Source organism: Anguilla anguilla, chromosome 4 (genome assembly GCF_013347855.1).
Source record: "Anguilla anguilla isolate fAngAng1 chromosome 4, fAngAng1.pri, whole genome shotgun sequence".
NCBI lineage: Eukaryota > Metazoa > Chordata > Actinopteri > Anguilliformes > Anguillidae > Anguilla > Anguilla anguilla.
In genome coordinates, this window is record NC_049204.1 from 13,006,113 (window position 1) to 13,026,220 (window position 20,108).

Here is a 20,108-nt window from a genome sequence, read left to right on the forward strand (position 1 = left end):
TTTCCACCGCATTGTTTGTCAAGCAGAAGCCACCTCACCGCATGGGAGCACGGTACCTGTATGTGTTTCATGTAATAGACCTCTCTCATTTTGAAAATATACGTATTTATATGTCAGCCAGCCGGATCTCTTTGCGAGGGCCCCTTCTTCCCAGAAACTGCGATGCGATACAGATGCAGGAGATTAGCTCTGTCTGGTGGGGGGCGTGGAGGTTTTATCAGGCAGATCTGCGCTCCCGGGCCAGTTTGTGATCTTTATGGAAGCCTTCACCGGTCTTTATGGAACTACGCCTGGCTGACAAGCGCCCCCTGAGATCATGTCAGCAGCGATGTCTCGGGTAGCCCAGCGTCCTCCCCCGCGGCGGTCCTGCGGGCTCGTTACGGGCGCGTTCCTCGAAGGCTGGGGAGCGCCTTGTCACGCCCCCCCGGGGAGCGAGGGAGGGGTTCCGAAGGGCCGCATTGCTCTGGCCCGCTCCGCTCGCCGCCCCAGCTCACGCGGAACGTTTCCAGAATGTTGGGGAGCACTGCAGTTACGTTCCCATTTTGGTTGCGGGGTAACGTTATGATGAGAACGTTCCCCAAACAGTCTGAGAACATTTCAATGTTCCAAAACCACTTTTTGTCAGTTTTGCTGAACAGAAAAAGTAACGTTTCAGGCATGTTGCGTACAAACTTACAGGCAATGTGATGATTTTGAAAGATGAAATTCATGAAACAACACTGTGTAAAATCTATTTTACGAAAGTTCCAAAAGAAAGTATTAAAGGGACAGATTCATTTAGCACTGCAAACATCCTGTGTGAAATTAACACTAACGACTGTCCACAATTCAAAGAACAAAGCTGCAAATAACATCCCCGGCCTTTTCTGCAGTGAACCTCGTGACGTAAAGACAGCGTTCGAAGAACACCCAGGAAACTGGGCAAATGGAAGCAGCAGGGACATTTACCCCAATTTTCCTTATGTCCCGGAATGTTCCGAAACCCCAAAAAAACGTTGGCCGAACGCTGACCCTTTTTTTTTTTCCTTCTTAAAACTGCCGATGGCTCTGGAGAGCCTCGTAGAGCGGTCGCCGCGGTGCATTGTGGCGTTTTGCGGACAGGTGGCGACGTAGAGCAGCGCAGGAAAAGCCACAGAACCGGCTGCCCGGGCGGCATTGCTCCGCCGTTCTCTTGCGTCACGGCCACGCCCTCGCGCTGCTCATTCCCGCGGCTTCTGTGCGCCGTGCGCCGCCCGTACGACGGGAGCGCAGCGCTTCAGAGGTGGAGCGCGCCCTTGTGGCCGACGCCACTAACCCAACTTGGCGGTTTCGGCCTGCAGGTGGAGACGTCGCCCCTTTGGCGGGTTCTTCGTCAGAATGGGCCCTGCTGCAGATGATTTTTGTAGCAATCAGAGCTAAATGATCTCTACTTTTTTTTTTGGGTTTTTGGCAGGTCCCCATTGTCATAGCACAGTGCTTCCCAAACATTTTCAGTCAAACTCCCCTTTGGGAGTAGGAAATTTTTTAGGCCCGCATGACAACTTTGGCTCCACTTGGATGCCATTTTTTATTTTTTTTAATGGACTTTAATGGTCCATTAATGGTTTTTAATGGACTTTCTTTTTTTTCAACAGCCCCCCCCCATTGTCTAACTGCACCCCACATAGGGGGTGCACCCCCCGCTTTGGGAAGTACTGTCATAGCATATCATGCTTATAATATCGCGGGGAAAAAGACAGGGACGAGGATTAAGGTGTTAAATAGCCCATCACAATCGCAATTTAATCAGTTTTATTTAACCTTTATTATCGGGTGAGTCATTAACCGTCCTCGTATTTCGCCGTAAGGACTGCTCTGTTAGGGCCTATTGCACACATCTCAACGGTTAATCTGACTGCCTTTCATCAGAAGGTCAGAGGAGAGGAAGTTTTGGGGCGACCTCGCACCCGCGGGTGGCGCGCAGTGTGGGATAGTGGCATTTACCCAATTCCCACACTCCCTTTTCTCATCCGTTCATTTTCACCTCCAAAAAAACAAGTGTCAGACCGGCGATTGTTTTCAAGGGAGCCGCGCGGGGTGTGATCGGCACGCCCCAAAGCCTCTGTCATCCTGTCGCGCTCAGGGCGAATCCCGGGACAAAACCAGTTCCGCACATAAAGCGCGCGTAGACGCCAGAGCTGTGCGTTTCGTCTGTTCTTCAAGATACTGTGCGTTCTTAGGGTTTGACTAAAAATAAATCTACACATGCATTCTGGGTATAAATACAGGCCTATGCCTGAGCTGTCTGCACATGTATGAAATCACTGGTCAGGTTTGTGATTGTGCTTTTCATAGTGTTTGATTCTGAGATGATTGCAACTGCCAACTGGGTTTTGATGTGGTTGAGTGGCTTCGAAGGGAGGAGCACTTTTGTGTTTAAAAACAGCGGTTGAGTTTGTCTTCATGAATCAGGCTGCACTGTGCTAATGATAATGGACAAGCATCTCTGTGAATAATGCTAATAACAATGGACAAAAATTCTTCTATACACCGCTAAATGGTAATGAACAGAATTACCCCCACACAATGCTAATGATAGTTGCTAAAATCTTACACCGTAGTATTTGGCCGACTGATGTTGACAGTGGAAAACTCAAGGATTGATTAAAGCTGTGATTGGACCCAATTGATTTCCTCTTTACGATTTTGGGGCCCTTGCCCAAGCCATCCTTTAATTTCAGTTAAATTGTTGCCTTACTTTTGTGTACATAATTCTTGTATCCATTAGAACCTAATAGTTTCACGTAACAATTTTGCACTTTAGTCTTACGCTTGAATTTGAAGGTTGGGAAAGGTCGCTAACATGACCACAAGGCTGAGTCCATCTTTAAGCCTGTTAAAATTCAAACTCTCGCACTTTACAAAACCACACCTTTCCTCCCTCTGTTAACTTCCCTGTGGTCCAAAAAGCACGGCGTGCCTGCGCCCGTAATCCCGTTAGCGTAATTGCCATGCAGCGCATACGCCTGCGGGTGGAGGCCCGCTCCGAATCCGTTCTCCCCAGCTCCGTGAAAGGCCCCCCCCCCCCCCCCCGCCCGACGGCTCTCTTCCTGCGCCCGGCGAAGGCCCGTGGGATCACCAGCGGGAATTAGCGTGCTATCCCCCGCTTTGTGTGATGGCCGGCCTCTCAGAAGACAACCCTAATCCGTGCCCACACCTTAACCTTCTCCTGTCTGGAAGGGTGCGACACGCCTGGAAAAGTTCCAGTGGCCTTCAACCCCCCGCGACCGGGACGGCCATCGAATTAGTTTTTCCTCGCACTCGGGTACTCGCTTGTACGGCGAAGAGCAAGAGGAACAGCCGTTGAAAAATCGTAAACTTTTCTTTAACCTTCGACAAGTATTATTTGCAAATGGCTGATTGCTTGTGTCACTGACGGGCTCTGAAAGGACCTCGGTTGGCTGTGTCAACAGAGTGCGATTGATGAAGGAAAGGCTAACTTCCACATGACCTGTAATACACACGTGAAGTAGAAGTATTGGTTGTTTGCTTCAGTTTACCTCCTACCACGTTAGTGTTTGAAAACGACTCTGTTTAGACTATCCATGGGAGTTCAGGATTGGAAGGGGATTACTATAATGGGTCGGGGGGCCTATGGATAATGCCTGTGTACATACTGTGTTCTCTGCCCTGACCCCCACTGCTCCCAGGGTGATCTGGGTAGTGATCAGCGCATTGAGCTCGCATAGCGCCGCGGGCTAACAGGGCGGGTACCTGCGCGAGGAGACGAGCGTTCTCTCCGCGCGGCGACAAGACGCGGCTTGCCCGGAAACATCTGCAGGCCCATCCCGTGCCGCACGAGATGGGGCCGAGACTTGTTTTCGTCGAGGAGCCTGTCCCGACTTGTCATTCCGCAGCCAGGCGGCCCCCACGAACGCCGCGAGACTGTGAGAAACGGCCGAGGGAAGAAATCTCGAAGCTGAAAAGATTTAGCGATAGGGAAGCGCTTCTCTGGGTAATGCTTTTGAAAAAAAGCCCGGTTTCAAACAGGCTTATTATGCCTAGAGAGCTCTTTTCAAACGAGCCCAGATTACCTGTGCCACGCAGCGCGTTTGGCACTTTGAATACAAGAAAGGGAAGATTTGACTGATTCAAAGGGAAGTCATCCGTCTTGGTTCAAGACAGACGGGCCACTCCAGACTTGAACTCTGAGCAGCCTTCTCGGATCCTGAATGCGCCGCACATGCTAATCGTGCGTTAGAATCGGTCGGCTTCCTCATCAAGTATGAGCCCTTTGGAAAACGCGTCTTCCGCAACCTTACTTTTTTTAAATATTAATTTGATGAAATAAATATCTTCGCGAGTAGAATAGTGCCCCGAAGATGTCGGGCATGCGATACTTGCAGGGAAATAAACAGAGGAAGACTGTTAAACAGGAAACGATTTGGCACGGCTGAGGGCGACCCTTCAAGAAGTGAGGGGAAATCCGCTGTAATTACACAAAAGCCCATCTCCCCTGGAGTGGAGTCCCCTCAGCGAGAGATCACATTCCTGAACTTGATATTTTAATGATAGGGCATAAAACATTGCCTGAAAAAAAAAAAAAAAGAAGCCCTATCCATTTAAACATCCCCAGCTCCAACAATATGTCAGCATGCATTTTTGTACGGTGAGCAAATATTTTTAAGATGAGTTTTATGGCAAACTAATCGTTTTATGTTTAAATAATTTGCCACTGCCATGCCCAATGACTCAATTGATCTGGTTTCTCTTTCCAGTTACTGGAAAAACGCACCCGAAGCGTAAATTTTTACTTTTGGATGTGGCATCGGATTGACTCGAAGTGCTTTTCTGTGGAATTTCGCTAACAGCCTATTGGCTGGTTATGAGAGCTGAGCTCATCTCTGAGCTCATCTGTTTGGCACAGCCAGATGACAGGAAGCTGTCATTCATGCCTCCACCTTCCTCTTCAAGTCGCAGCAGCACCTCTGTAGTCACCTCCGCCTACACCCTACCAGTAACCATAGTTCTCTTCAATTTGTGTTGAAAACCAAAGAAGCCCAGCACACATGTTCTGCTTCTGCAGTGAATCAGATATTTTTTTTACCCCACATTTAATTTTCCACTTTCCTGTGTTTTTAATGTTTTTTTCATTGTCGTCGTCCTTCACAGACCCGACTTTGCAAACACGCACATAAATAAAAATCCTTTAAACGCGCAAAGCAGGGCTCGTCTTTTCAAACGATTGAACGGAGTCAGCCTTTTTTTTTTTCTTTTTTCTTCGCATGACAAGGGGCAGGTGTGATTTCTAGCCGAAAGAAAAAAAGAAAAAAAAGAAAGAAAAAGAAAAAAAAACACGCACGCATTTTTGTCAGATTAAACAGGTTCGGGAGAAGCCGTAGACATGACACTACTTGCGAGGTATGAGTGAGACAAGACCGGAGGCGCCGAGCGCGCTCGGTTGAAGCCCGGCCGCTGTCGGGACTTGCCCGGCCCCGCGCGCCCGCAGCGGCTGTCTGGAAACGGGGGGGCCCGCCTCGGCCCGCGTTGCCCGGGAAGCGCGTCCAGCGTGTTGACGCGAGCGTCGGGCGATCGAATGCGCGTACCTGCAGGCGAATTGGCGCCCGGACGCTACGTTCGTCAGTCAGGCTCAACGCTCGAGGACGCGACGCGGTTTTCCTCTTACGAGAAACGAGCGATTTAGAAGAGAAGGAACTGCAAATCCCGAAAGAACGGAAACTTGTGTGCAATAACCTGTGCCAGAAAACGCATAACCCTCTTTGAAAAGAGAGTGATTAGGATGACTTCATATGATTCCATTGCAGCACCCATTGGTTCATTCTCTGGTTAGTTCTGCTCTACTGTTCAATCCCTGAAAAATCTTAAACCAGATCTGTTTGATTGAGCGTCAGGGTGGATCTTCGTTTCCAGCTCACACTGAGGGGATTTCTAATGTCCCTATTCAACACTGAATGTCGAGCTGAACACTGAATCTGTGAAAATTCCAACTGTTCCTTTATTTTTATCAATAAGACATTTGATGGCCAAAGGATTATTGGCATATTGCTAACCTAGCCAAACCAATACACCATTATCGGTATTATTGGTCAAACAAATCATTGAATTGTAGAGGAAAGTGTTTAAATATTCACTTCTGAATGCTTTTTACTCCCTGACCATATAATTGACATTGTGACCGATGAATACCTGGTAATTACACCTTAGACCCTAAGACACACCCTTAATAGCCACCAAATCCCATCTGTCAACCTGCTTTATTCCTCACTCCACTGTTAGCCTTTGACTTGTGGCTCTGTCAGTGCCAGCTCCTGCTTCTGAGCAAACACAGGAGCCTGAATGCATATTTGCCTGTTCAAAGTTTGTGGCTCCAGGGCTGGGATGGTGCTGTTGCAGGTAGAGCGGTGTGTGTGTGTGTGTGTGTGCTGTTGCAGGTAGAGAGGTGTGTGTGTGTGTGTGTGTGTGTGTGTGTGTGTGTGTGTGTGTGTGTGTGTGTGTGCTGTTGCAGGTAGAGGTGTGTGTGTGTGCGTGTGTGTGTATGTTGTGTGTGTGTGTGTGTGTTTGAGTGTGTGTGTGTGCTAAATCAGTGAGCAAAGACTGGAATCTAGGCATCTAGGCGTGAAACTTTAGGTTGAGAGAATAATAGGTGGAGAGATAATCTTTAAGGAAAATCATGAAGGTATATGGGATTCTACATATAGTTTTTTGGGTCAGGTGAGCGCCGGCCTGCCTGAGCCTCCCTCTTCCCCCCCTCCTTCCCCTTTCTCCCCTGACTGATTGACGACGGCTCTCTGGGGTGCGAGGCTCTGAGAGCTCGGGGGCGATTTTTCATTATTCATCTTTCCTTTCCATATGAGACGTTTCCCACACCCCCCACCCCCCTTTCATTTCGCGAAAGGGACCCGTAAATCGTCCCCGCCTTTCCGTACGGTAAATCACGCCGCGGACGGCGCCCCCCGATGGTGAAATCGGGGACGCCTCGAAAGGTCACAGCGCTAGACTTCTTATTAGCGCCTCTGCCTACGGGTTGGGGTGTGAAGGAAATCAGACCAGAAATAAGGCTGCGAGGGAGATGGGGAGCTGCTCCTCTACCTTTAATGACCACGGCTTGTGTGCAGTTCCCACACCTTCCCCTTAGGACAGGGAGGAGAACGCAGAGCTCTCTCCCCTTAGCACTGAGACTCTGGAGACTCCTCCTCTAATTAGAGGGCACTCTGTTTGGACACTGGGCAGGGGAGATCTCCACCTGCAGTCTAAAGAAAGGTAGAAGGAGGCGACTATGATTGAGGAAGCATTTACCCTAGAGGGTTGCACCACTGTTAAGTTCGACTAGCCTCTTCTGTTGCTGGACTATTTTATTTTCTGGCTTCTGAAAAATTTTAGAGCAATTATAATTTTCGTCTTGTGCATACTTTTACATTCTGTGTTATTTTATTTTATATCATTCTTACTTTCTGTCTCCAGTGGTGGTGTTTTGTGGCCCTTTAAATCTCGTGAAGGGTTTTAATCAATGTAAAGGCCTTTAGGTGAACTGGGTAGCTGTTCCGGTAAAGGAATTTTTGGCGGCCGTGCGTGTGTTGGTTTAGAGGAAAGCAGAGGGTTGGTGTTGGGGGGCTGCCCTGGTGGAAGTATCACTGCCAACCTTGTGTAACATTATAACTCATCGCAGACAGGTGCTGGGATGGGCCCCTTTCATTGGAACACTTCATATCAAAAGCCAGTAGAAACGGAATTTAATGTACCATTGTTCTACAAAAACAGCCCCCAGCCACGTGAGAACACTTTTTTTTCTCTTCTTCTTTTTTTTCTTTTCGAAACGAACCTGAAAGGAAAGTTTTCTTAACTCCCCCCCCCCCACCCCCCACCCCCCCCCACCTCTGAGCTCACTTAAAGAGGAGGACTTCATTCTTAAAGGAGCAGGGGAGCGTGAACACCGAGCGATGGAGCGAAATCGCACTCCCAGAAAAATCGCATTTAAGCCGAGGCCGGCGGAGCTGCCGTCATCGTCCGTAATCCTGTTTGGATGTAATGCTCGCTGAAGGCTGTAATCAACGCAGAGCCAGCGCGCAAAGCACGCCCATTAGCTGTAATAGCGTAGACGAGCCCGGCTGGGGGGGTACGTCAGCGCAGCGCGCCTGAGCTACGCACGACCGTAGCGTTCCAGGCCTCAGACAGCGGCGTCCTGTGTGACCAGACCGCGGCGTGTGACGAGACGCCGATCCCTGCGGTCAGTGACACAGCGACCGGAGCGTAACACGCGGAACGCTCGGGGGGGCGAGCGGACCCGTCGTCCTGCGTGTCCACACCCTGCAAAGACCTAAGCGTCGAGAGATCTTGAGTCCCTCCCGTTTTAAATTGACCAGGTAGCCAATGTTAGCGCTCGGTCGCTAAGTGCGTGCTAGCTGCTTGCGGTTTAATCGCGGCTTTGAATCACGGCTTTGATGATGGAAGTGAGGCTAGCAGAGCACCTGTGGGGAATGCAGGACCTCGGGCTTGGGTGAGGTGATTTACGGCGCACTGCGGAAGTGAGGGAGGGTCAGGGGGAGGGGGGAGGGGAGGAGGTGGGGGGGCTGCCAGCAGACGTCAGCAGCTTTGGGTGTGTCCCATCCACCCCCACCCCCCGCCCTGTCCACAGAGCCTTTCAGACAATGTTTTTTTTTTTTTGTGGAACCCCTAATCACAGGACAAGGTTTAACTCCTTCAGCTCCAGGTGGGAACAGGAATGCTACGGACGAGCTGCAGGTGTTGCAGGAGTGCTTTTGAGTCACCCTCTACATTGTAGACTGATAGGTCATCAGTGTTCCCCAGTAGAACATCTGCCATTCACCAGTTTTTTAGGATTTTTGATAACCGCATTTCAGTAATTTGCCTGTTATTTGTTATGTCGTGGCAGAAAAGATTAGTAAAAATTATTGTGTATTATTGATAGGAAGCCAACATAGTAGCTTGCTATGAAGCTATAAAAATCTCTAATGTCATTCCACTCATTTGGAATGCTGGTTGAATGTATGCAGAAATCAGGCAACCATACTGAACTGGGCTGATCTAATGAGCAAGTTTGTTTAAATTTAGCACCTACACTCCTCAGCTATGATAGAAGCTGCTATTTTCTGTGATTACAAAAACCAGATTCCGCACAATGCACATCTGTTCAGAGGTTCATATTAGATGAGGTGAAACAAGCAAAAATCAGATAATAATCTCAAGCGGTCTCGTCATACTTTACCTGTGGGTCAAGCTGCCTGACTATCCTCAACCCCTCACGGAACATTCCAGAGTAACAGCACCGCCCTGGGGACATGTCATCCCAAACAGCACACTGACACACAGAGCTCTCAGGGCGGACTGGTTAATCTCTACATAGACGTACGGCACAGCGCAAGCCTTCATCTGACAAGGTGTGAAAACAAACCAATCAGCCGCAAGCTCTTGCGAAGAGTCAGCGCTTGACAGCAGTGCGGATTTGCATTGTACTTTGTCATACGGCGTATAGCGTTACACCGTGTAGTTTGTTTACTTAAAGCGGCATGACCTTCGCTTTCTTTCTCCCCTCCAGTATTCCACGGAGTTGAAGAAGTTATATTGCCAGATCGCCAAGACGTGTCCCATTCAAATCAAGGTCCTGACCAACCCGCCCCAAGGCGCCGTCATCCGGGCCATGCCCGTGTACAAAAAGGCCGAGCACGTGACCGAGGTGGTCAAGCGCTGCCCCAACCACGAGCTGAGTCGAGAGTTCAACGACGGTGAGCCGCCCTTTGCGCACGTCTAGTCTGCAATCACCAGACCAACAAAGATTTCGAGATTTGGTGTCCTTGACATATTACGAGCACAGTAATTGTTCATTTTTTTGTCTATTTGAAAGTATATTGAGTTTAAATTCAGTGGCAATACTATTTTAGAATACGGAGAATGTAAACTCATATTCCAGGTTTTAAACTCTTTAAAATGTGAAAAAGTGAAAGTGCTTGTTTGTAAATATCGTTTTCCGTCTACAGGTCAGACGGCTCCACCCAGCCACCTGATTCGGGTGGAGGGGAACAGCCACGCCCAGTACATGGAGGACTCGATAACGGGACGCCAGAGCGTGCTGGTGCCATACGAGCCGCCCCAGGTAAACCCCCCCCCCCCCGTCACATGACCCTCATGTCATGGCAAGGTCATCGCTCCATTTCAACAGCGCCATGTGTTCCAGGCCGGCGGGGATCACGCGACACACACGAGCCCACAAACACACACACATGCCCCAGTCACTCAAACCGCCCAACCAGCTGCCGTCCCTGACGGCCGCAACGGAGCTCGATGGCGTTTCGTGTTTTTAAACGAGTGGTCATGAGCTTGAAGGTATTTCATGTTTTAAATTTAGTGGTAATAACCCGCCCCTGAACGCCATATTTGACATATTCACAAAGTGTAATTATATGTGCTTCTGCTCTGGCCAACAGTCAGTCTTAAAGCTTCCCTCAGCAATTGGTTTGACCAGCACACTTGTCAGCATTTCATCTTTCTGTCTTCGGTGGCGTCACAGTTGTGTTTTCCCCTTGGCAGGTTGGCACCGAGTTCACCACCATCCTGTACAACTTCATGTGCAACTCCAGCTGCGTCGGGGGCATGAACCGGCGCCCCATCCTCATCATCGTCACGCTGGAGAGCAGAGAGTAAGAGCCCGGCCGAGCCGGCCCGTTTTTTTGGCGTCGGGGGTTTGGGCGAGTTGAGCGGAGAAAGAGCCCCCCTGTCTAACACTGAGGCCGTCTCTCTCCCCTGTGGCCCCCAGCGGTCAGGTCCTGGGACGCCGCTGCTTCGAGGCCCGGATCTGCGCCTGCCCCGGAAGGGACCGGAAGGCGGACGAGGACAGCATCCGCAAGCAGCACGTGACCGAGGGGACAAAGAGCAGTGAGGGTACGAAGCGCCGTAAGTAGCTGCTGGGGCTGGCTGGTGCAGGGCGGGTGTAGAGTTGGTGTAGAGTGGGTGTAGAGCTGGTGTAGAGTGGGTGTAGAGCTGGTGTAGAGTGGGTGTAGAGCTGGTGCAGGGCGGGTGTAGAGCTGGTGTAGAGTGGGTGTAGAGCTGGTGTAGAGTGGGTGTAGAGCTGGTGTAGAGTGGGTGTAGAGCTGGTGCAGGGTGGGTGTAGAGCTGGTGCAGGGTGGGTGTAGACCTGGTGCAATGCGGGGGTAGAGCTGGTACAGGGTGGGTGTAGAGCTGGTGCAGGGTGGGTGTAGAGCTGGTGCAGGGCGATTGCAGAGCAGGTATTAAGCAGGTGTAGAGCTGGTGCAATGCGGGTGTAGAGCACGTGTAATGCTGGTGTAGAGCTGGTGAAGGGTGATTGCAGAGCTGGTGTAAAGCTGGTGTAGAGCTGGTGCAATGCCCCATCCCCCCATCCCCCGCTTCCGCTGTTCCTCCAATCAGAGCTGGCCTGTGTCGCGCTCCGGGCCGGGGGCAGGTACTGACCGCGTGCCTCTTTCCCGCCCGTAGCTTTCCGCCAGGCGTCGCACGGCATCCAGATGTCCTCCATCAAGAAGAGAAGATCCACGGACGAGGAAGTGTTTTGTCTGCCTGTGAGTTCATCTCGCCCCCGCCCGCCACGTCGGCGTTATTCAGTCATTTGCGCTCATGTCGTTTTTTTTCTCTCTTTTTTTCACTTTCTTTCCCGCACCACTTATCCTCGCCTCTTGTCTCTCCCCCCCCCACAGATTAAAGGCCGTGAAATCTATGAGATTTTGGTGAAAATTAAAGAGTCACTGGAGCTCATGCAGTTTCTGCCCCAGCACACTATCGAGTCATACAGACAGCAGCAACAGAATCTGGTCCAGAAACAGTGAGTATCTCACCGCCAGAAAGCCTTCGCGCTTCGCCCGTCCGTCTCGCAGTCAGGACGAAAAATTTCGAAAAGGAGACATTGGCAAGGTCCACCCTCAGCCCGTTTGCTGTGATTCCTTGTTTTGCTTTGTTTGCTTTTCTAAACCTGTCCCCTCGCTCGTCTGTCCTTTTGACCGCCTCGTTTAACACGGTAACATTTTTAAGAATGCGTTGCTTCAGCTTGCTTGTGAAGAAGGTTTTTTTACCCCGTGGGGACTTTTCCCCACTTGAAAAATAAGAGAGCTGTTGTTTGGCTTCATATCTTAACGGAGTGTGTCACTTGTTGAGTGGAATGGTTTCAGCGCATTAAGAACGGATGGAAAAATTTAGTTTGGAGCATGAGCATGACTTGACAGTAGTTTTGAGTTGGTGTTTTAAGAGCTCAGTAACACACCCCGAGCACAAGCATGTTTTTTTTGTTTTTTCCTTTGAGCTAGCATGGAAACGGTCTGGGTTGGAGTGCTGTGATTGGCTGCTGCACGGCTGTGGAAATTGATCACACTGTGGGCAGCCAAGCTTTTTGACAGGAGCATGAATTCAGCCAACAATAATAACGCGTTTGCTCAATCGATTTACACGGGGGGGGGGGGGGGGGGGGGGGAAGGATGAACCTTGCCTATTTCGGGATAGTGTGTACTCTCCTTTTGGAGTTGGCAAGCTGCTTGACGCAGACAGACAAAGTTTTATTTTCAGTCAGACAGGTGGAGCTCCTGGCTGCTCAGAGGAGAACAGATTTACACAACAACTCCGATGACACAATACTCCCCGGTCCTCAGTCGTCCGACACAAGCCACTTCTCACTTTTCCAGACGCTCGAGACCCGCTACACCTCTCACACAGGGCAGGCTGAATGAAAATTTAAAAAAAGGAACCAGATAGCTGCAAATTATAGCTTTGAACCTGGGGCTCTCGACGCCCCTTTGATAATTACTGCTTTTGTTATCGTTCCTCATTAAGGAAACTGACAGACGCCTTGGCAGTGAGGTAATGTGCGCATTTGCTGGGGAGGTCACGGTCAGAGAAGCTTTCCAACTTCTTTTTTCCTTCTTCCACCGCTTCATAATTAACGTTCCCCCCCCCCCCCCCCCCCCCCCCCCCCCCCTCCGCTGTCTGCAGTGGAAGGCATTATGAAAATGGCTGCTTCAGGGAGCTTGTAGGAGTAGCTGGTTATCTTGGCTTTTTGTTACTCAGCCGTAGCGTAAAGCCTGCTTTCATTGCATCAGTGTCTAGGCTTGTGCAGATGACGGGGTGAGAACGGGTCGGGTGGCTATTATTTCCAGGAGCCTGCCCCACGCTTCTTTTGTCCCGAAAGCCACATCCTATTTCACACTGTAATAAAGAGAAAGAAGGGGCGACGCATCTCTGATTTCGGAAGGGGAAGTTTGGTCATTGTATTTCGATGACTTTTGCAAAGCCATTCAGCACAACAGAATTCAAAAAAAAAAAAAAAAGAACTCCAAAAAAAAAACTTTAGCGGCTAGTTCTGGATCTAGTATCTGGATTACCTAAGTCTGGTGTGTGTAGCTGTTGACTTGACTCTTCTGGTGTGAGAAAAGAACCCGTCTGGCTGGTGCCGGGTTTGTCTCTCTCTACTTGCATGTCCTCGGAATCCCTTTCCATCGCTGTCCCTTGTTTTATAACGTGCTTCCCTTCCTCCTCTCTTCATGACCACGGTCCCTGTAACTCTTGCTTCCGGGAAGGTGCTCCTTTCATTTCGTGAAATAAAAGCCCTCATTACCTAGGATAAAAGCGTGTCAGTCTTTTTATTTTGTTTTATTGTATTTTTCCGTAGGAGTTTTAAGACCGGAATAATTGTTTCCTTTAATCCCACTTTACCGTGTCATCTGAGTTGGATGCACTGAACAAACAACCCCAGTGTTGTCAACTAGTGCCACCTTCTGGCGATTAAAGTAACTGCAACACACCTATAGTCGCTGTGGAAAAGACAGCCAGAAGACACAAGATTACAAAACATACTTGACAACATAGTAATGTCATTTCCATGTTAATGATATTATAATAATGGCAATACATTAATACTGTTAATATGGCAATATTTAAAAAAACAGTCTCTGTTCACTTAAACAATGGTAAGGTTCTTTTCAGATTTGTTTGGAAACGTAAGAAAGCACAAAGCATTTACCTGACTACAGTAATATTGATATTTGACTTAAGTGGGTCAGAATAGAGTTTATAGGTCTGATACATGTTGCCTGATTTAAAATGCAGCAGGGCCTGGTCTAGTCTTGGTCACCCTCTGCAGAGAGCAGGTCCCCATTCCAGCCCTGCCATTCCAGCAAGGACCCACGGTCATAAAAGCACAGCCCCCCTTCTCCTCCTCCTCCTCCTCTTTCTCCTCTTCCTCTCCTCCAGACCTGTGGCCTTATTTCTCCCTCTCTTCTCTCTCTGGTTCCTCTCTACAGTCTGCTTAAAGCCCGCCTCCGCACTGAGCTTCTGGAGCCAATAAGTGACCAGAAGAAGCACTCTGGTTCCACCTGAGAGCCCGCCACACATTCCTCCTCTAGTCACATTCTGCGCGTGTCAGAGGTTTAGTCCGAGGCCGGGCACTACACCCCCCCCCCCCTTCCAAATCCCCCCCCCCCTTTCCCCCCACCGCCTCACCTCCTCCACGTCTCTCCTGGGTGTCTGTTGTTTCAAGAAGTGCTTCTTGTTGCATCACGCTCTTGTTTTCTCAACAGGGATATTGCAGTAGACGTAGGGCGTAAATCAATGGATCGTGTTCTGTCGCACCGAAGGTGCTGCATTTTATTTCTAGAATCTTTACACTTCTGGCTTCAGTGCCGAAGTTCAACTCAAATTTTAGCGAGTGCCACCAGGCCAATCGTTGTTTCAGGCCAATTAATTTTTTTAGCTGTACCCGTTTGTATTCTAAAATCAATTTAGGTTCTTGTTTTCTTCTTTGCATGTTTAATGAAAAGAAAAGGTATTTTCTACATAAGCGAGTGTCAAAATTTCAGTGGCAAGCCAAAAGGACAAAGTGAATTCTGCAATTTACAATTTTCTTTTGGTTCAGAAGAGCCGTTTTAAAAAAAATATCCCCTCGTTAATGCATGAGTTAGGTTTTTGCTTCAGTGTTTAGTATCTCAGAAAAGGAACAGTGTGGTTGGATAGTGAGACCTGTTTGTATTGCACAAACTTCATTGCACATATACAGTGAAGGCCTCTCAGTTGACCTCTTCACTTTCCTCAAACGAGGAGGAAAGTCTTTGCAAACACTGAGTACCCCTAGCTGGTCAGGAACCAAGCGTTAGTACTTTCTGTTTAATTTTTAGCCGTTGATGAGCTTCTACAAATGCTTGCTTTTAGTTTCAGGTTTTATTGCAGTGTTTTTTTTTTTTGCTTTGTTTTTTGGAGCTGGACTCAGATTACCCCAGTTGTTATTGGGGTTATTGGGTGCTTTCTTGTGTTGGGAGGTGCAAGGGGTTGTGGGGGGTGGGGGGGGGGGGGGGGGTATTATAAATATATAATATTATAGCCTTAATAATGCTGGTCATGTTTTATAAAAGAAAAATCACTGCAGGACAGTTTCTGTTTGTTTTTTGATTGTTTCTGAGTATCTGTGCAGTTTCTTAAGAAAAACCTTTATTTTACCTTTTTAAGATTTAAAGAAAATGAGATATGTACAGTGATGGTCAGAATATATTAAGAACTTGCTTTTGTGTTTATTCTGTTTGAAACAGACTGTTGTGATCAAATGACTCCTGCACCTTTATCAGTCATTTCTCAATAAATATGTTTTCCGCCGTTTCCTTCTTTTCTTTCTTTCCTTCTGTGGGTCCTTTCATTTCATCCCTTTCCTCTTTTTGTTTGTCTCTAAGATATGCCTGTTCATTTGTTAACAAGGAACCACAGCAAAATAAAACATATAGAGAATTAAGATAACATTTCTAAATAATCTACACATAAATATAAATTATATATTTCAAACATAACAAATAAATTAATAAAAGACAAACATTGACTCAGTGTTTTTCTGTCAGTGATAAACACACAGAACTTACAGCCATTTTGGCTCCTTTTCTCTTTGAAATGTAAATGCTTTTGTGGAAGTTTTGGCAAAGCACCCATCTGGTAACTGCAGCAGTTCTGGTTTTTATGAGGGCGCGGCCACACTTACGTGTGTGTCTTAGATGGCAAAATTAAAATGGCTGCAATTCCAGTTGAGCTTAACAAAACTTTTCCACATTTTGAATAATGTATGTGAAAGATTTTTGCATGCTTGGATTTCATAAATGTATTGCACTTTTGAAATATTTAATAAATCAGTAGTTCCAATTCTCAGAAGCACTGAAAAACTGTTTAAATACATTTATATATAAAATATATTTATAGACATTTGTACTGTATGCATTCAAGAGCCACTGTAACTGTTTAAAATAGGAAAGCTGGAGGCAATGGTGTTTTATCATGCTATTTTCTAGGTTCATTGTTGAAGAAAAACCTTTAATGTGGGTTCTTCAAAGTAACAGAAAATGCATCTGTCTTTGAGCTGAAGGTGCAAGTAAATCACTTCGTGTTTTTATATTCAGTATGCATATACTAAGTGCATTAACCTGTGATAAATTTTAACGCCTAAACACAATTGTTTAAAAGTAAAGACATTAGTTGCTCAAGATTCGAAAATGACCCAAATGAAATTTTGTTCACACGTTTGTACAAGATCCAATGGTTAAGAATATATTGGCTTACATGCCTTCGTTCGATAAAGAATACAGATTCAATTTGTGAAAAAGGGAAGCATACTACTTCTGGCTTTCCTTGGCACATTTCAGATAAATCTATTGAGGTCCAAAAATTAAAACGATCGTATTAAAAAAACTGTGGAATACATTTCAGCTAGTTTCTTCTAAAGGTACCTCAAGGACAGCTAGTTATACAACCTTTTGTATATCAGATGGTAATGTTGCATTCTGTATTAAAAACAAAAAAATGCCTCCTTTGTGAGAATTGACCTGACCGCAATCTATTTTATTTTACCTAAGTAATGGAAAGAGTCATAATAACATACCATTTGCTGACCGTGTGAATAGAACGTGATTTGTCTCGGCCCAAAATGGCTACCGTGGCTCTTGAGGTGTGCTGATGATCTCAGCGGACGTCTTTCTCCCACTAACCCCAGGGCTCTGTGTTGTTAAAGATGGGATGTCTGGGACGATCAGAGTAACGGCATGTGTGCTTTTCCGTGCCCCAGGAGTCCCATGTCCTCTCAGCCGGGCTTCGGCTCCAGCTCCCCCCCCCACAGTAAGGTGAACAAACTCCCCTCAGTGAGCCAGCTCATCAACCCCCAGCAGCGCAACTCCCTCACCCCCTCCAGCATGTCTGGAGGCCTGACTGACAGTAAGTGTGCCCCCCCCCCCCCACCCCGCGAGCCCGACACCCTCCCCCGCCACCCACCGAACCCCCCTCGGGGGGCTATCACATGACAGACTGCCTGTCTGGGCATGCAGGGGGTACTGTAGTCGACCTTGGAACCTGCAACGTGTATAAATGGCACTCTATCTGTGTAAATGAGTTCCTTCATTATGCACTGCAGGCCTTATTCATTGTTTTATTATATAAAGCTAAATATTTAACACTTTGAAGAGTTGTCTTTTTTGGAAAGTTTTTTCAAAATCCTGTGTCAGTGTTCTAGAAATCCATTGCATTCAATTAACAGTAGTGATTGCTAGATCAGCATTAGAATGTTCAGTTAGGAACATTCTAATCATGGATTTGTGGTCTTACACCTTTAAGGGTTAACACTTTAAATTAAAAAAATAAAAGTATCTACAAAATTCTCTCCCTCATGCTAGCAGACACTGGTACATTCCCGTATGTATATAAAAGATACAGAACCTTTAGTTGAAATCAAGGCCTTAATATGCTCTAGCACATACTAAAATGACATTGTCAAACAAGAACAATACAACTGTTTTGCATTAAACTGTACATTCTTGCACATTGCATCAATGAGTCCCCTGCCCCCCCACCATCCCCTATATGGTTTGTGCACATAAGAACCCGTTTCCCACAGTGCTGACGGCTGGGGTGTGTCTTCGCAGTGACTCCGATGATGGGCACCCACATCCCCATGGGTGGCGATATGAGCACGCTCAGCCCCACCCACGCCCTGCAGACACAGTTACCCATGGTGCCCTCCTCCCACTGCACGCCCCCGCCACCCTACCCTATGGACAGCAGTATCTCCAGGTACGCCTTTCCAGACGCCTCTGTACATTCCCCCACCCCCCAGCACGACAAGCTTCGCAAAGGCCCGCGAGGGGTGTATTAATCTGTAAATAATAACTAGGTATCGAGCGGTTTCAGTTTCTCACGAAACGTGCCAGTTTGAGCTTGAATTCTTTGGATAAAGTCATTTGCAAGTGTTTGAGTTAGAACCCTAGGGAAATTGGATGTACAGGACCAAGCAAAAAAAAAACAAATAAAGAGCTATTATAAAAAATATTAAGAGGGGAATTGTTTTTCTGACTCGTTTTTATTTTATTGTTCAGCAAAGTGATCTGTTTGTTGTGATGCAGTTCGGCTGTAGGAGAGGGCCTTTTGTGACATGTGCGTGTTGTTGTTCTTTGTAGTTTCCTGTTGAGGCTGGGCTGCTCAGCCTGCCTGGATTACTTCACAGCTCAAGGCCTGACCAATATCTACCAGATTGAGAATTATAACATGGAGGTGAGGCCCTGCCTAGCTCACACAAATCCGCAGTGTCATTAGGAAGAGCAGCCGCCGCCGCGAGCTAGCGGGCCTCAGAGACCGGGGGACTTAACATGCTGTGTGGTGTCTGCAGGACCTGTCCAGGCTGAAGATCCCCAGCGAGTTCCAGGCCGTCATCTGGAAGGGGATCCTGGAGCACCGGCAGACCATGGAGTTCTCGCCCCCGCCGCACATCCTGCGGGCCACCAGCGGCTCGTCCACGGTGAGCGTGGGCTCCTCGGAGGCGCGGGGCGAGCGCGTCATCGACGCCGTGCGCTTCACGCTCCGCCAGACCATCTCCTTCCCCCCGCGCGACGACTGGAGCGACTTCTCCTTCGACATGGACTCCCGCCGCAACAAGCAGCAGCGCATCAAGGAGGAGGGAGAGTGAGGATGACCCCCCCGCCCCTTCATCGCCCCCCCCCCCCCCAAGCCCTCCACGATCGCGCAAGAGACTCAACTTCACAGTGCCTTTGCTCTGTCCCACCGTTCGGTTTTGTTGATGAAAAAAGAAAAGACAGAAAAGTTGCACTTATTTTCTTTTATCGTTTTTGTATGTTGTACTGGTGTCATTTTAAGGCCCCTCCATTTATAACAAGCAAGGTGAGAGTCACTGGATGGTGCATGGTTCTTTCTAATTTCTTTCATCTCTGAGACAGAGCACTTAACTTTTCGTTATTGCTTTGAGCAGATGCAACGTTTGTCCTCCTGCGCTACCGTTTAGCAAACAGAAATGCGAACGCGCAGGAGGTTTTGTATATTTTTTTTCTTGTTTACCATGGCTGAAAATTTCATAAAGAAATCCTCTAGCTCAAGGAAGTGGGTTTGGACTGATTATAAGTGCCTTGCTCTATGCTGTGGTGGTCTGGTGAAAAAAAAAAAGAGAAAAAAAAGAAACCTCTTTCAATACTGTAAGGCAAAATGTTAACGAGCACTGGCTTTAGCCAGATATGATTGTATACATTTGAAGTCGCATACTGTGCTGTAATTCCTCCACATAACTGTGAGAAGAAAGTGTTATTCTGCTTTTAAACATGAGGTTTTCAGACTATTGTAGCCGCCAGGTTTCTTTTTGCAAAAGTGTTGCTTTAAAGTATCATTGTGTTATGGTATTACTTGTTTTCCTCGATTACGTACCATTACAGAATGTGTTTTGAAGTATTGAAAATAATGGTAATCGGCACTCACCCTTAAAACGACAGACAGATAATGTTAATCATAGGGGTTTAATGCAAAGTTGCTGTGCCCCAATACTTTTCATTCTGGGAAGATATAGAGGAACATTTTCAGTGAAAAGCAGAATTGTGATGTATGCAATGGTGTTATAATGAGGTCCTAAACTGTGGACCAATTACCTGGTCCACACTGGAGTCCATTATTCACTGAGCAAACTACTGCCTGCCCTCTCTATCACCTTTTCACTCCGTTGCAGATTTTCTATGGCCTTTAGTATTTGGGTTGTGTGTGCACAAAGGCATTTGTCTGTCTACTACATGACATTGGATTATGAGGCAGGACACACTAGGGAATATGTGGGTGGTTGTCTTGTAGGCTAATTGATGCTTAATATTATG

At 47.6% G+C, this 20,108-nt stretch overlaps 1 protein-coding gene across 6 annotated transcripts in view; it reads left to right on the top strand.

Annotated features, from left to right (window-relative positions):
- Positions 1 to 18,954, top strand: part of tp63 (tumor protein p63) — a 54,348-nt gene extending 35,394 nt beyond the window's left edge. For 2 of the 6 annotated variants that reach the window (XM_035411943.1, XM_035411948.1), the window contains 10 exons: positions 9,533 to 9,719; positions 9,972 to 10,087; positions 10,522 to 10,631; positions 10,748 to 10,872; positions 11,443 to 11,525; positions 11,661 to 11,785; positions 17,039 to 17,184; positions 17,889 to 18,036; positions 18,420 to 18,513; positions 18,629 to 18,954. In XM_035411943.1, coding sequence (XP_035267834.1) covers positions 9,533 to 9,719; positions 9,972 to 10,087; positions 10,522 to 10,631; positions 10,748 to 10,872; positions 11,443 to 11,525; positions 11,661 to 11,785; positions 17,039 to 17,184; positions 17,889 to 18,036; positions 18,420 to 18,513; positions 18,629 to 18,925 — 1,431 coding nt within the window. In that variant the 3' untranslated portion in view covers positions 18,926 to 18,954. Of the gene's footprint in view, positions 1 to 9,532; positions 9,720 to 9,971; positions 10,088 to 10,521; positions 10,632 to 10,747; positions 10,885 to 11,442; positions 11,526 to 11,660; positions 11,786 to 16,984; positions 17,185 to 17,888; positions 18,037 to 18,419; positions 18,514 to 18,628 lie in introns of all 6 variants that reach the window. The other 4 variants (XM_035411944.1, XM_035411945.1, XM_035411947.1 and 1 more) reach the window with 3 other exon arrangements.
- The last annotated feature ends 1,154 nt before the right edge of the window (positions 18,955 to 20,108 follow it).